Source organism: Macaca mulatta, chromosome 18 (assembly GCF_049350105.2).
Source record: "Macaca mulatta isolate MMU2019108-1 chromosome 18, T2T-MMU8v2.0, whole genome shotgun sequence".
Lineage (NCBI taxonomy): Eukaryota > Metazoa > Chordata > Mammalia > Primates > Cercopithecidae > Macaca > Macaca mulatta.
In genome coordinates this window covers 5865287-5879294 of record NC_133423.1, presented here as the reverse complement: position 1 = coordinate 5879294, position 14008 = coordinate 5865287, and the positions used below count along the sequence as shown (strand labels likewise).

The window sequence follows — 14008 nt, the reverse complement described above, 5'->3', positions numbered from 1 at the left end:
CACTTCAAAAAGTAGATTCACATTCCCAAGCTGTTCCAACCATATTTAAACATTTTTTCAATAGCTCAGTCGAGTATCAGTTTTTACATTTAAATTTACATTAATTAAAATTAAATATCCTTGTTTTCAGTGCCTACCAGCCAATGCAGCTACTGGAATTAAAAGCTGATAAGACTTGATGATTCTTTGAATGTGTGTGGGATGGGGAGGAATTATTTAAAGGAGAAGGAGGTGTCAAATGAAGGAAGGAAATACTTTGTTGAAGATACCAGTATGCTATTTCACTATCTTCCTGTCCTTGGCAAGCCATGAACTTCTCATGGGCAGAACGGTTACATTTTATAAGCACGTTCACACACACACACATAGTCAAGCATCACATAACCTTTTGGTCAATGACAGACCACATACACAATGGTGGTCCCATGAGGTTATAACGCTGTCTTTTTACTGTACCTTTTCTGTGTTTAGATGTGTTTAGATACACAGATACTTATTATTGTGTTACAGTTGCCTACAGTATTTAGTACAGTAGCATGCTGTACAGGTTTGTAGCCCAGGAGGAATAGCCTACACCATCTAGGTAGGTGTGTAGTAGGCTGTGCCATCTAGGTTTGTATAAGTGCATGCAGGATATTCTCACTACAATGCAATTGCCTAATCATACGTTGCTTAGAACCTGTCCCTGCCATTAAGTGCTGCGTAGCTATGTCTGTCTGTCTATTTAACTATGTCTGTCTGTCTATTTATGTGTCTGTTATATCTACACAGGGTTGGTATATTTTAATGTGGTATTAAATATTCTAAATATTTCTTTGGGGCCTCTTTTTACTCAGCTTAATACAGTGGTATTTTTTGTTGCTTCTGACACTTTTTAAAGTGGTGCCTATTTATAGCTTGATTTTATTTATTTTTCTTCATATCTAATGTTAAGATTTTACTCAGTTTTAAATTATATATTCACGGTATATCTCTGTTATATGCCTATCCTTGGTTTTAACCTAAGATTTTTTTAATGGCTCTGATGTAACATGGTTTATTAAACCATTATAAATACAGTGCTGAACCATCCATAGAATTTAGATTCCTGTTTATGTAAAATGAACCTTAACCATATAATCTATACTTTGCTGACGTTCTAATATAGAAACAAAAATCAATGATATCTTCTAATTTTCTCACTCTGAGAATAAATATTCAAACGTCCTAAATGTGTGGAGTCCATTGAATCATATTCTTGGCATTTCATGGAAATAAGTGTTTTTTAAATTGTCAATGCCAGGTTTATTCCTTCATTTCCAGTTACTATTATTCATCTATAATATTTCTTGATATATTACAGGAGAAAAACCTTTCAAATGCGATGAGTGTAACTTTGCCTCCACAACTCAGTCCCATTTGACTCGGCACAAACGTGTACACACTGGAGAAAAGCCCTACAGATGCCCCTGGTGTGACTACAGGTAATGACTCATCACTGAGCAGTCAAATCAGGTGGGCCACCATGATGGATTAAAAGCCTGTTAAATCCCAATTAGAAGTATAGTTTTTCTAATCACCATGAATCCATATATTAGGTTGGGAGCTAATTACCTAATTTTAGTGACTTTTAAAAATAAACTATATTTTAAAGTGGTTTTAGGTTCACAATGAAATGGAGAGGATGGTCCAGAAATGGGTCGTGTATCCCTTACCCCACACATGTAGAGCCTCTTCCGTTATCAACATTCTGCAGCAGGCGGTCCATGCGTTACAGCTGATGAACCTGCATTGACATTTTTCTCACCCAGAGTCTATACTTTCAATTGGGATTCACTCTGGATGGTGAACATTCTGTGGGTTTCGACAAATTTATGACATGTCTCTGCTATTATAATATCATGCATAATTTAGTTACTGTTTAAAAAATATAACATTCTTTTCCATTTTCTATAATCTTAACATTTAGATTTTATACTTTTATCTTACAACTGCTTTTCCACTGATTTTATTGCATTTCTCAAAGAAAACCATTTTAATTAATCAGTTATTCAACCCATTTATGATATCTTGTCTAGACTAAAGCACTCATTTATGGCAATGAAGATGATACAAGAAATTATCCTGCCTTTAAGGATATAGCATAAAAAGTGACTCAATATTTATAAGTAATTATAATACAGATTTGAATGGGAAAAGAGAGAGGCCAGGGGAGTACATAAAGAAGGATTATGTTGAACCCAGGTGAAGTTCTCACAGAGGAGACAGCATCTCAGCCATGGCATAAAAAATGGTAAAATTATTTCCAGGACCCAATCCACGTGCGTTCTGAAAGGATGAGGAGGGGTTGACACCTCGTAGCGTGTTACTGCTGAAGGCATCTTGGAGCTCATGGATGTTCAGTGCACTCACTTGCATCCATAGTGGCCGAGTGATGTCTGCCAGGTCGCAGAGTTACTTAGTGGCGGCAGCGAAGCCTTGGTGCGGAAGAGTATGAGATAGACTCAGGCAATGCTAATTCGTCCTCTCAAGTACTTGATAAGGTATGTGTAGAGAGGCATAGTGGAAGATCAGGTGGAGCGTAGAGCTTGCAGCCAGGTCACATTGTGCCTGAAGCCTGCAAAAGTGAGATTGGACCCTATGTGGTGGTCTGTGGGACCCCACATAGTTTGCAGGCAGCTGAATGACATCTGTCTTAAGAAGCCTCACCTCAATGATGAGAGCCTTCCTTATCCTGAAGCTGAAGATCTCCATTGTGCTCAACCCACATGATGACATGAAATTGAGGGTGTGTCTTTAAATGCAGCCCACTTTTGTTGACTATTATGTATGCTAAGCCTGAAACCTTTAAAAAGTTAGGTTTTTGTGTTCCTGTGGATCTAGCCTATGCATTTAGCAAATATATTGCCATAATTTCTATTATCAGCCACATTATTGCATTAAGTTTTATGTGAAAGGTCATCATATAGTACAGAGATATTACAGATATATTTCATTCATTAATTATTCATTCATTCAACATTTTATGAGTTCTGTCTTCGCTTAACACTGGATTGGTGTTTCTTGGAAATTTGGTAAAATGGTGATCTAATTAGAGGTAGACATAGAAATTCTATGGTGCTTATAATATGGGTTCTTTAAAAAACAAACATTATTAAATGTTCTTTTTCCTTATTAAAGAGATCATGTAGTAGTTGAAGTTCCTGTAAAACACAGAAAAGCAATTAGAAAATTATAAGAATTTCCTTTCATTTTCCCCCTTACCTCTTAGGATTCTACCCAGTCAGTTTTACTGTATGCATGAGGTTCTTATTGCTGTTGTCGGTGGGGAATTATTTTGTTTCAGTATATATATTTTTTTATACTTAAAAAATTATAAATACCTTTCCATGTGAATAATTATTCTCCTACATAACTACTTTATAGTCTTCAAACTTTTATTTTTAAGCAGTAGGATTCTGATTTCAAACAAGATTATATATAAAATTCCACAAATAAAACAGAGAAAAGCGTTACCCACTTATAAGTAGATTTAATCATTAAAAATCTGTATTTACTTATTGTAACATTAAACATAGCACAAGACTGTTTTGACAAGCCACACATTTTTAAATAGGAGGAATTGTTGATAACAATTGCCAGTTAGCCGCAGCATCCAGTTTCTGTGTTTGGTATAAGCACAGCACAAGGGTGTCATGAGGAGTGCAAGCCGTGTGGAGAACCTGGGCTCAGCACTGCTTAGCTGTGGGGCCGTGGTCAAACTATTGAGTGAAATGCCACTTTCTCGTTTGTAAATTGTGGGTTCTTAGTGGACCAGCCTCGTGGGATTATGGTGAATATTAGGTGAGAAGCACTTTGAAGTCACTTAGCCAGAGTCTGGCAGGTCAGTCACTTGCTGAACGTTCGCCCTGGTTCTCACTGTCATCTCAGGGAATGTTTTGTCATGGTTTCAGGTTTTCCCTCACCTTTCCATCTCAGGAGACTGCTCAACAAGTTAATGCAGGAGTGTCAATGTCCTGAAGGTCTTCAGTGTGTTACAATGTTGTTGTTAATACATGCCAATATGCTTTTTTTAAAAAACAGTTTTTGAAGTAGTTAAAAACTTATTAAATCCAAAATCAATTGTTGGATAATTGCTGAGAATACTTAACAGTTTCAAAATGCCTAGTTTTTAAACTACTGTTTTGAAATGAAATTTTAATCTGCACATGGCCCCAAGTTACATTGATGCACAATAATGAATTTATTAAGGTTTTGGACACATAAGCCATTTTCGGGCTTTTACCCTGAAAATGCTTATGCCTAAATCTTTGTGCATGTTCCAGATTTTTTAAAATGCATTTCGAAAAGCACAATTTAAGGCTTTTGATAGTATGGCTGGAAAGGTGGTGATTTTTTTCCTTCTGATCAGTACTGTGCTTTGGTAGATTCATTTATCCATACAAGTATTTTACAGTATTTCAGGTTTTCTTGGTTTGAAAATATATTACACTTTTTACTAAGGTTGAGATCATATTACTCATCCCTTATTCAAGTTATCTCCCTGAAATAACCTCGCTTCTGTTTAGGACTGCATTTGAGCCAGCTGGATCCCATCCATGTTATACCTCTGTCAGGTACTACATTTAAAAGGATGGTGTTTTCTAAGTGTATTGTTACTGTTCTATAAATAAAAGACTTAAACGACATTGAAATCCAGTGATAGCTACCAAATTTCCCTTTGAAATGCTTAATATGCATTATAAAAGAGTAATTTTTAACCTTTATTTAAAACTTTTGAATAATTGATTATTAATGAAAGTAAATGGTTTGAACACTTTCTGTTCCTGGGACAGCTTCGCCATTCTGCGTACCTGTGAATAGACTTTCTTTTACTAGAGAACAAAAGGGAAGTTCACCTTGACCAGGAGTATAAAAAATTCGCAAAAGTTTGAATCACTTCTGACGTGAGAGAATATGAATGAAATATGGTTAGAACAGGTATCTTTACTTTCTTGTTGATGAAAAAAAGATTTAAAAATGAACAGATAGTTAAGATTCCAAATACTGTTTTTGTTGCATATGATAATAGGAACAGGATCCCGTATTTACCTCACATAAATGTATTCTTTCACAGCATAAATAAATTTGAATATGTTATATTTTCATAGATTTAATAAGTCTTTAAGATGATCACATATTTCCTAAGAAGAAAATTATTTAATTTATTTTCGTATTTATCTCACTGGTTTATTTTCATAATATTTTACTGCTCAAAATATGTAACTTCTACTTTTATGTTTTTATTTGTGTAATATCAATAGATAAAAATTATTCCTGTGGAGTATTCCTGTATTTGCCATTATTAACACTTAATTTACAGGCAGCTTACCATCATTAGAAACTGAAATATTATTTAAATTTCATTTGAAAATGTATTTCTCATTTTATAAGTTGAACATTAGTGGAGAAATACTAGTAGTTATAATTATTCATGAAAAATACAAATATAGATTTGTTTACAAAAGAACTTTATAATTGGTCTTTTGAACCTGAGGCTATTTTTCAAGTTTGCATTATTAATTTACGCAATGACATCTCATTCTATTTAAATGTAAACATGTACCCCCTTCATTAGCTTTTACTGTCTAAAATATCCAGAAGTCTAATCCATTACAAATCACTGTATTCAATCATTACTCCAAAACTTTTTTGCCATTTATTACTATTCATTATAATTTCAAAACACAAATTAGATTCATAGCACACTGGTCCAGAATATTATTTCTGTAGCAAATTCTTCAGATTTGTTTCTGCATTAAAATGAAAAAAAATAACATTTTTCTGTGTTTTTATTTTTCTTTGTTACATATCACCTCTGTATTAATAAGAATGAAATAGAAAAAAATTTAATGTGTTATAGTAAGTAAACTTTGGAATAGCATAAAATTCCTACTTTCCGAACATAGGGTTTTTAAATATTGAACTATGTTCTGTTTCACTCATCACACTGGCTTCCACATCAGAGTGGATGTATTTCACTTTAGTGGCCTCAGTTGGGATTTTGTTTATGTGAAACTTATCTTCCCATTGGCTTCCATTTCTTCTCTATGATTTATACGGGATATGTAATAAATGCATGTTAAACAGTAAAGCACTGATAAGTCATGAAAAGTAACATAGAAATACTACCTGTAGTATAAAAATATTAAGGGTAATGCTACATTGCACTTTAAATGATAATTTAGTAAATTGCAGAAAACTGAAATGTCAAGCCAGACTCTGACGGTTTTATCATCTGCATATTGTGTCTCTATTATTGAAATTGGGATAGCATCAGTGCTCCTTAAGTCTAGTTTTGGCCAGAGTTTTCCTTAACTGTGTCACTTCCTTAGTACTTCTAACCTTACATACTCTTTTTAAATTTTTTTTAACTTTCTACATTTTTCTCTATTTTTCTTCTTTATTCATTACTTGACATCATAACCCTGAGTAGAAAGTCTGTATCTCGTGGAGCAGAAGAATGGAATCTGCAGTCCCTGCCTCATACTGAAGATTTACCTCGTCATTTTGCTAAATTTGTTGGAAATACACTTCGGGTGTTTTCCCCCCTACTTATGGCTGATCTAGCTCTTAACCAGTGTTAATGACTTCTGCAAAATAGTTTTTGATCTCAAGAGGATTTTTTTTCTTTTTTGGGTGAGGGGAAGTCAAAAGATACTTGAAGTAACGTCATAACAGATAGTGATGCTCAACTAGGAATGTGCCTACATTTTGGAATAGTCTCCAGTATCTCTTTGATTTCATATCTAAACATTTTGTTGAGTATTTCTAATCAAATGTCTCAAGTTCTTACACGTGTGACTGACGCAGGGCAAATTTGCTGTTCTTTACCACCATTTGATACTATGTATTGACATCCTTGAAAATTTTTGCCAAACATACTTTAAATTTAATAGAATTTTGTCTGAACTTTGCATATTGCTGGAAGTATTTTAAAGGAAGTTTTAAGATGCAATGACAAAAAAATTGTATTTATAATTTTTATTTCTCCTGAAAGTTGAGTTTAATGTTTTAAACATATATTTATCTAAATATCTCAGTTATAAAACATGTTTTTCATGTCATAGATAATAGTATACATTTCTGTACAATTTTCTTGTATAAACACTTTATGTTGATAATGCATAGCTAAGTAATAAGGCAAGCCTCCTTAGGTATTGTGGCATTAAGAATTCAGTATACAATGGGATTCATTGTTCTGTTCTGCCACCTGTTTCAGCAGCATCCTGAGTTAGGGCGACTCACTCCACAGGGAGTAATTTTCTTCTTTTGGATAATCTCTTCAGAGACTTTCCGTTTTCCTTTTGCTTCCTGTGCAGGCTCATAGGCTGTACCAGAAGAAGCAGTGGATAGAACCAATGTAGTTTTGCCCCTGAGTAAAGACAATGAGAAAAAATAGATCTTTATCTCTGTAGCAGTATATTTACCGAGAAAAGTGAAATTATGTATACCAAAATGAACAGTACACAATTTTCCGAAGAATCGGAGGTTGCATTTATTTCTTTTGGGTAAATTTGAAGTTCTTAAAGAATAAAGGGATCCCATAAAAATAATCAAAATGAAAATGTCTAGAATTAATATTAGATATACTTGAGATTTGAAGTAGTTTGATCAATGCTGCAAACCTGGTTTGATCAGAACAGACTGTAAATTAAAACTATTTTTGTCATTTAAAGTACCCGTCAACACGTTTTCATTATGTCATTTATCTCAAGTCTATATATCTTTATATTTTACTCTATTGTAACTGCCAATCTAGTTGATGGAATAAAAATACAAATGTCCCAGGCTGAAAGATTACTTTGAAAGCCTAAAATTCCACTTCCTTTCCAAACTTTGCTTAGACTAATAACGATTCCAAGGCCTTCTTCAAATTGCGATGAATTTCTGGAAGACAAATGTGTCCACTGAACTATCTGTGCAGTGCTTGTTCCTGGTCGCATCACCCCTTCCTGCTCCTCACCTGCACACAGTTCAGCCAGCCACAGGTAGATGTCAGTGTGGTGGCTGGTTTGCGAAGCTGTTTGGCCCTGGCAGGCATAAAGAGTGCTTTGAAAGGTTCTCCTAGCTTGTGTCGTGATGACACTTGATGCCGGTGTACTATCTTTCACTCGGAGTAGAAGCTCCTGGCAAGTTTAGGCGGGATTTTTTTGAGGGGTTCACCAACACAATAAAATGAATGTCGTCTTAATTGTATCATCTGTTCAGACATTCTGTAATGAAGTGTGAAAGTTGTACCATGTATTAATCTATTCTTCCTTTTTTCAGACAGTTCTTTGCAGCAGAACTTGAGTTCTTCCTGAATGAAATATTTCCTATTTTTCTTTGCCCATTTCATTGGTGAATTTTATCTCATCAGTTCTAATTTTTCATTTGGTTTTGTATTTTCTGTAATGTTTTTTATCTAGTGTTACTTTCATATTCAGCTTGCTTTATTCATGATTTTCTTTCTTGCCCTCTAACACACAAGTACATAGGCTTTTTAAAATTTTTGTTTCAGCCTAGGAGGCTCTGTGCTAATATAGCACAAGCATTTACACTAGGCCTTTAGTTAATATTGTTACATTTTAATCTAAAAAAAAAAAAAAAAAACACACACACACACACACAAAAAACCTCATTTAAGTAAAAGATCTTACAAACTTGAAAACAAATAGATTCCAGAACATTAAAAATTATACATTGGTTCACATGTCTTTAAAAGAAAAAGAATCAGAGCTCTTACTTTTTGTTTATCAGTTACAAATAAGTTGCTTTGTTTGTTGATGTAGCTTAAACAGGCATTGAGATCACAGATTAATTAGAAGAGTCATTTTGAACACAAAGTGACCATACATTCCCTCTGCTATCTCTTTAAGTAGAATCCAGATAAACATGTTTATTAAACCTGCTGTTGTTGAATCCCAAATCCAGTCATTATAAAAGGACCAAAGCTATCTTTGGGGATGGTCTTTCTACAAGGAATTACTATGCACAGTCCCTTGGGTAGTAGTTAGATATATCTGTATATATTGGGAAGAAAGAAAGGCCTTAGAGATGAAAAAAAATAGAAAATTTTTTGGGCAATAGTCTCTTGCATAATAAGTTATTCCTTAGACACTAGAGCTATTATCACACAACAAAACACTTTACTATGTAACTATCTGTGTCTTCTAGCAATAGAAGCTCTTACAGTGTAGCTTATTAGGAAAACTCTAATCTCCAGGAGGAGCTGACAGAAGTCAGAGTATCACCTATGCATCCCTACAGTGTGGAGTGGATGAAGCCTCAGTTGTGGATCTGAGAGAAAATAACACAATTTTTGCAAGTACTAATAGTAGAAAATAACACAACAGAATAACTTTGGAGTACATAAAAGTTTGACCAGTTTTCACTAATTCGGTCAGAATGCTAAGATACTAGTTATTTCATTTTATTTTCAGCTTCTTTGTTTCCACGTATTCTGAAATATTGCCTGCCTGGAGCCTGTAGAAAAAATGTGAAGGAAAGACAGAAAGACAAACTTGGAACATTTGGAAAATGGTGATGCCGTCGGTTTTGTGAAGCAGAGGAAGTCAGAGCAGCTTATGTATCAGCGTATCTGACTCATTGCGCTCCCTTTAGGCATGAGACGCTGCCTTCTGTGTGGTAGCATTTACTGTGTATATTTTGGCTTGTCCTTAATAATTTCTTCAAGACAATATTATATTTTTTATAAATTTTACATCTTTATCTTCTTAATTAGGGAATGTAACACAAATTTTTTGTTGGATTTTTTTCCTATTCATATTATTTTCCTACTTAACTATATTTATGAGAAGTTCTAGAAAAAGAACTACTTCTGAGGTTTTGTTTTGTTTTGGTAAAACAATGTTACGCTGTTGCTAACTGCAGAACTGCAGGTGAGCAATAATTCAAATAAACTAGAATTTGTTATTTAATGACATAACCTGATACTTTTCTCTATGGAGAATTTTAACCTAATTTGATCTTCCGTCTTACTCTTTAAACTTTAATCTCTTATTTTTAATTATTTTGGTCTGAATCTTTCTAAACAAACTAGTCCTCATTTTGTATCTTTAATATCAGCTAGGGCACCATTTGGAGATCTCTGCGTAGGTCTTGAGTATATGTTCATTAATTTGACATGGTATTTTTCAATACATTTTGTTTCTTCATCTTAAATTACAACTTTTAACACATACATGAAATGTCATAAAACAAGAATTTTTCCATTGAGAGAATACATAAATTTCAAATTTTGTGCTTAAATATGGAAATTAATATTTTGGATTGAATTATTTGGGGGAAAAGTGGTTGACATTTGAATTTCATAAATTTGTTCCAATCTAAAAACCTCAGATATCTTCGTGTTAAAAGTAAGACTATGTTCCATTCTGGACTCCCGAATTACACTTTTCCTTTGATTTCAAGTTCTCTTTTTCACACGGACAAGCCTGGATTGTAGGTCCCGTGAGATTCTGTGGTAAAAGACGGCAGGAAGTCTGTGTGGGCTGCTCTCCACTGTCCGTGCTGGATGGTCTGTTTTCCTCCAAAAGCAGGAGGGAGACAGTGCAGGATGCTGAGCGGGAAAGTGACATAGTCACACTTAACTTTGCAAAATCACCTGTGCAGGACAAATAATGAGTCAGAGAGGGATCCAACAGGACACGGGAGACCATTGAAAAGACAATTGCAAAGGTACAGGCAGAAAATCACCTGAAGCTAATGCTGTGATGGAAGGGCAGAGAGTGGCAGGTTATGGGAGGGAGAACCAGTGGACCTCTGGGCCCAGTGAATGCATTGAGGGGAGGGTGACAGAGAGCCACACGCCATCCTTCAGGTGTGCTGGCCAGGGCTGCTGGGTGAGTGACCGTGCCAGTCAGGGCGGTCTCTTCTCCTGGAGGGGGATATCCTTTAGGAAAAGGATGGTCTGGGATGAGCTGCCCATGAGATGCCCATGTGATGTCCGAATGAAACCAGGTCAATAGGTGCAAAGTTCAGTACTAATCTATGTGGAACTTGATGTGATTGATGTTTTCCTTGGAAAATGTGGAAAATGAAACAAGCAGAGAGGCAAATAGCCTGTATGAGAGACAGAGAAGCAGGCTCATGGACAGGGGAGGGACCTCCAGGAAAGAGAGGTGCATGCACCAAGCAAAGAGTGGGCAGCGTGCCAGGTGTTGAGTGAAATAGGAGAGTGCAGCCTGCCAGCCACGGTCACTAAGAGTCTCAGGTTCTCTTGGGAAGACCAGTTTTAGTAAAGTGGTGAGAACAGAAAACAGGTAAGTGGACAGAAGTGCAGAAATGATAAGCTTGCCTGTTGCCTTGTGTTCACAGAAACTGCCTTGAGGCTGCTCTGTGAAAACACTGGGCTAGAGGGAAAGACAGAGAGTGGCAGCTGAGGGCAGGTAGACGGATGCATACTGTCTTTGTGTTGGCATTCATCGTTCACTGAAAATCACTTTCTGAAATTTACTTAAATGTGTATATGTCCATTGAAACAGTGAAGCTGAAAACTGCATCATTCGCGATGGCTAGTACAGTGTATACATGATTAGGGTTGGTGAAGCAGGGGCCACTGCTAATAGTTAGATCCTCTGAGGACTTCTGGGAACACTCTGAGTTGAGCCAGTGCCTCGCTGTTGTCCTGTGGGTCCTCTCTCTGCACATGGAGAACTGTGGCTTCAGGCCTTCCCTGTCATTTCATGTGGCTACGATAACTTTCCCACCTTTTGGGGTTACTGCATGGCACCACTTTTTATCTTCATTGTGGCTGGAGTTTTGAATCCAGAAAACAGGAATGATGTAATGGTATAATCTGTCTCCTCCACACCTATACACCCCACAAGTTGGGGTTTTATTTGCCCCATATGGAGAATTCTTACAAAAGCCTATGTTGCTTCAGCTATGTTTCATTAATTTAACAAGTTGCTTGCTGCTAGCTAACGATTTAGTGTAATCATTTAACACACACTCACTTTAAATATAGTCTTTTAAAGTGTGACGTCTTTTCTGTGACTTATTTTACACAGTTTTTGCTCTTGTCTCAGGTTTTTCTAAGATCAGTAAGTCTAACAGGACACTCTAATGACATCATAAGCCAATTGAAGAGCACCCAGTCATTTCTTTTGATGACACCTGACTCCTCCTGACTCCTGCATGTGTTTACAGCCATTCAATTTGTTTTCACCTATCTTTTGTTCAGCTTATTCCGAGTAGTTATGAGCATCATGTTACATTTTTACCAAGCACAAACTTAATTCTATGTTTTCTGTGTTCTTATGTGCTAAAATTTCTATTGAAGACTGTTTTAAATTGTTCCCTACCTTCTTCAGATTACCATTGTTTTCTAGAAATATGTAATTCTCTTCGAGTGTGTCCTACAAGAGGAATGTGATAATAAGGATCCTGGTGGTAAAGTTAGTGTGTGTATAATGTGAACAGGGAAGGCAGACATATCACCCTGTAGGCTGAGATAGGGAACGTGATTTGTTTCCATGACTTAGGGTGCATTATAACTGCTGAGTATTGGTGTCAGTTGTATTAAACCACTAAAAAGTGGAAATAAGTCATATATATGGCCCTACAGGTTGATGGATGCTATTTTTGCATTCACTAGCATTTTGTATGGGTTTCCTTTGATTCTATTGGAATTTTAGCTGCTTCATTTCATTATGAATTATGATTACCACAAGATTGTTATGGCTGCATCTCCATTTTAGGTTTTAGATTGTTTTTCAACCTTAAAACTAACGATGTATTTCCCTTTGCAAATTGAGGTAGTTCTGTTTTGTACATCTTCTCTCAAACTTGTGGCACCATTTTTGCAAGTACAAATAAAGATGGTAGAAATAGTCACCACAGTGCTCCTAAAGTAGGTTACTTCTAGCATCGGTGACAGTGTTTTGTTACATTGTGAGGAAGCCTCTCTGTACTAGGCTAGTGTAGCATTTCGAAGATAGAGAGACCCGGAAGACTCAGAGTGGAAGTGGCTGTGATGAGCAAGTGTGTCATCTGGAACCATCCTCCCAGTCCCAAGGGCCCATGTGCCCACGCCTGAGAAATAGATGGACAATATCAGCATATATATATTTTTAATTACATGTTCCTTCCAATTAATGATTTCTGTCTGGCCTTTGAAAAATGATGTTATTAATGTAATGATTATACAATCCAGCTCTTCTTGAGTTATGTGTATGTACTTGTTTTTAACTACACATGCACACACATATATTATTACCTTCCTTGCATCTCTTTTTAACAAAACAATCTTTTAAAACACTATGTCCTCATGTAAAAAACAGTCAACACAAGGTTTCAGTTTTATTTTTAAGGTTTTGTTTTTTTATTTTTTTTGTTTTTTTTAGTTTAAAAGTGGAATATATGTTTTCCTTAGCTGTAAAAGCACAATCAAGGCAACATGATAAGTGAGTCAGTGTTGTAAAAGTAAAACTAATTTTGCCTTCACTCACATGAGCTATAGAAGGAGGAAGCTTTATTGTCCCTGGGAAGGTGATAAGGCAGAGTAATTGTATATTATACTGTCCTGGAACATCTGCCTGAAGACTGTTGGAGCAATTCATCTATCATGGACGATACAGCATGTTTTGTCTTTTTGCTTTAACCCGTCCCCACTGCTGGCCTGCGCGAAGGTTTTGATAGGGACTGCGCCTGGGCCGGGGCTCACATTAATCAGTCCCCTTGTTCAACACTCCAGCTGACATAATTACAACCTGCGCACAGCAGTTATTCAAGTCGAGTCCTTGTCACTCGTGGTGCGAAACTACACAGCTCAGATCCCGGAGGAGATTGCCTTATCACACAGAACAAGGGCTCGCAGGAGTCGAAGAGAATAGAAATGGGAAAATGTCTTCCGGGAGTACTATATATTCCTTTAAAATAAGACGTTTGAGAGACTTACAAGGGACAAAGGGAAGCATTGTGTGCAGGGACTGAAATGAACCAATTATTATTTTTAAATGGATTACATGGAGCATTTTTGTAA

At 36.0% G+C, this 14008-nt stretch overlaps 1 protein-coding gene across 2 annotated transcripts in view; it reads left to right on the top strand.

The window, feature by feature from the left end:
- ZNF407 (zinc finger protein 407) overlaps positions 1-14008 on the top strand; it is a 458811-nt gene that overhangs the window by 278369 nt on the left and 166434 nt on the right. Inside the window, exon 7 of one of the 2 annotated variants that reach the window (XR_013408133.1) lies at positions 1343-1494. Coding sequence is in view for 1 of the 2 variants with exons in the window: in XM_001085704.5 (XP_001085704.4) it covers positions 1343-1463 (121 nt within the window). In the remaining variant the exon portion in view is untranslated. The remainder of the gene's footprint in view (positions 1-1342; positions 1495-14008) is intronic. The other variant, XM_001085704.5, reaches the window with a different exon arrangement.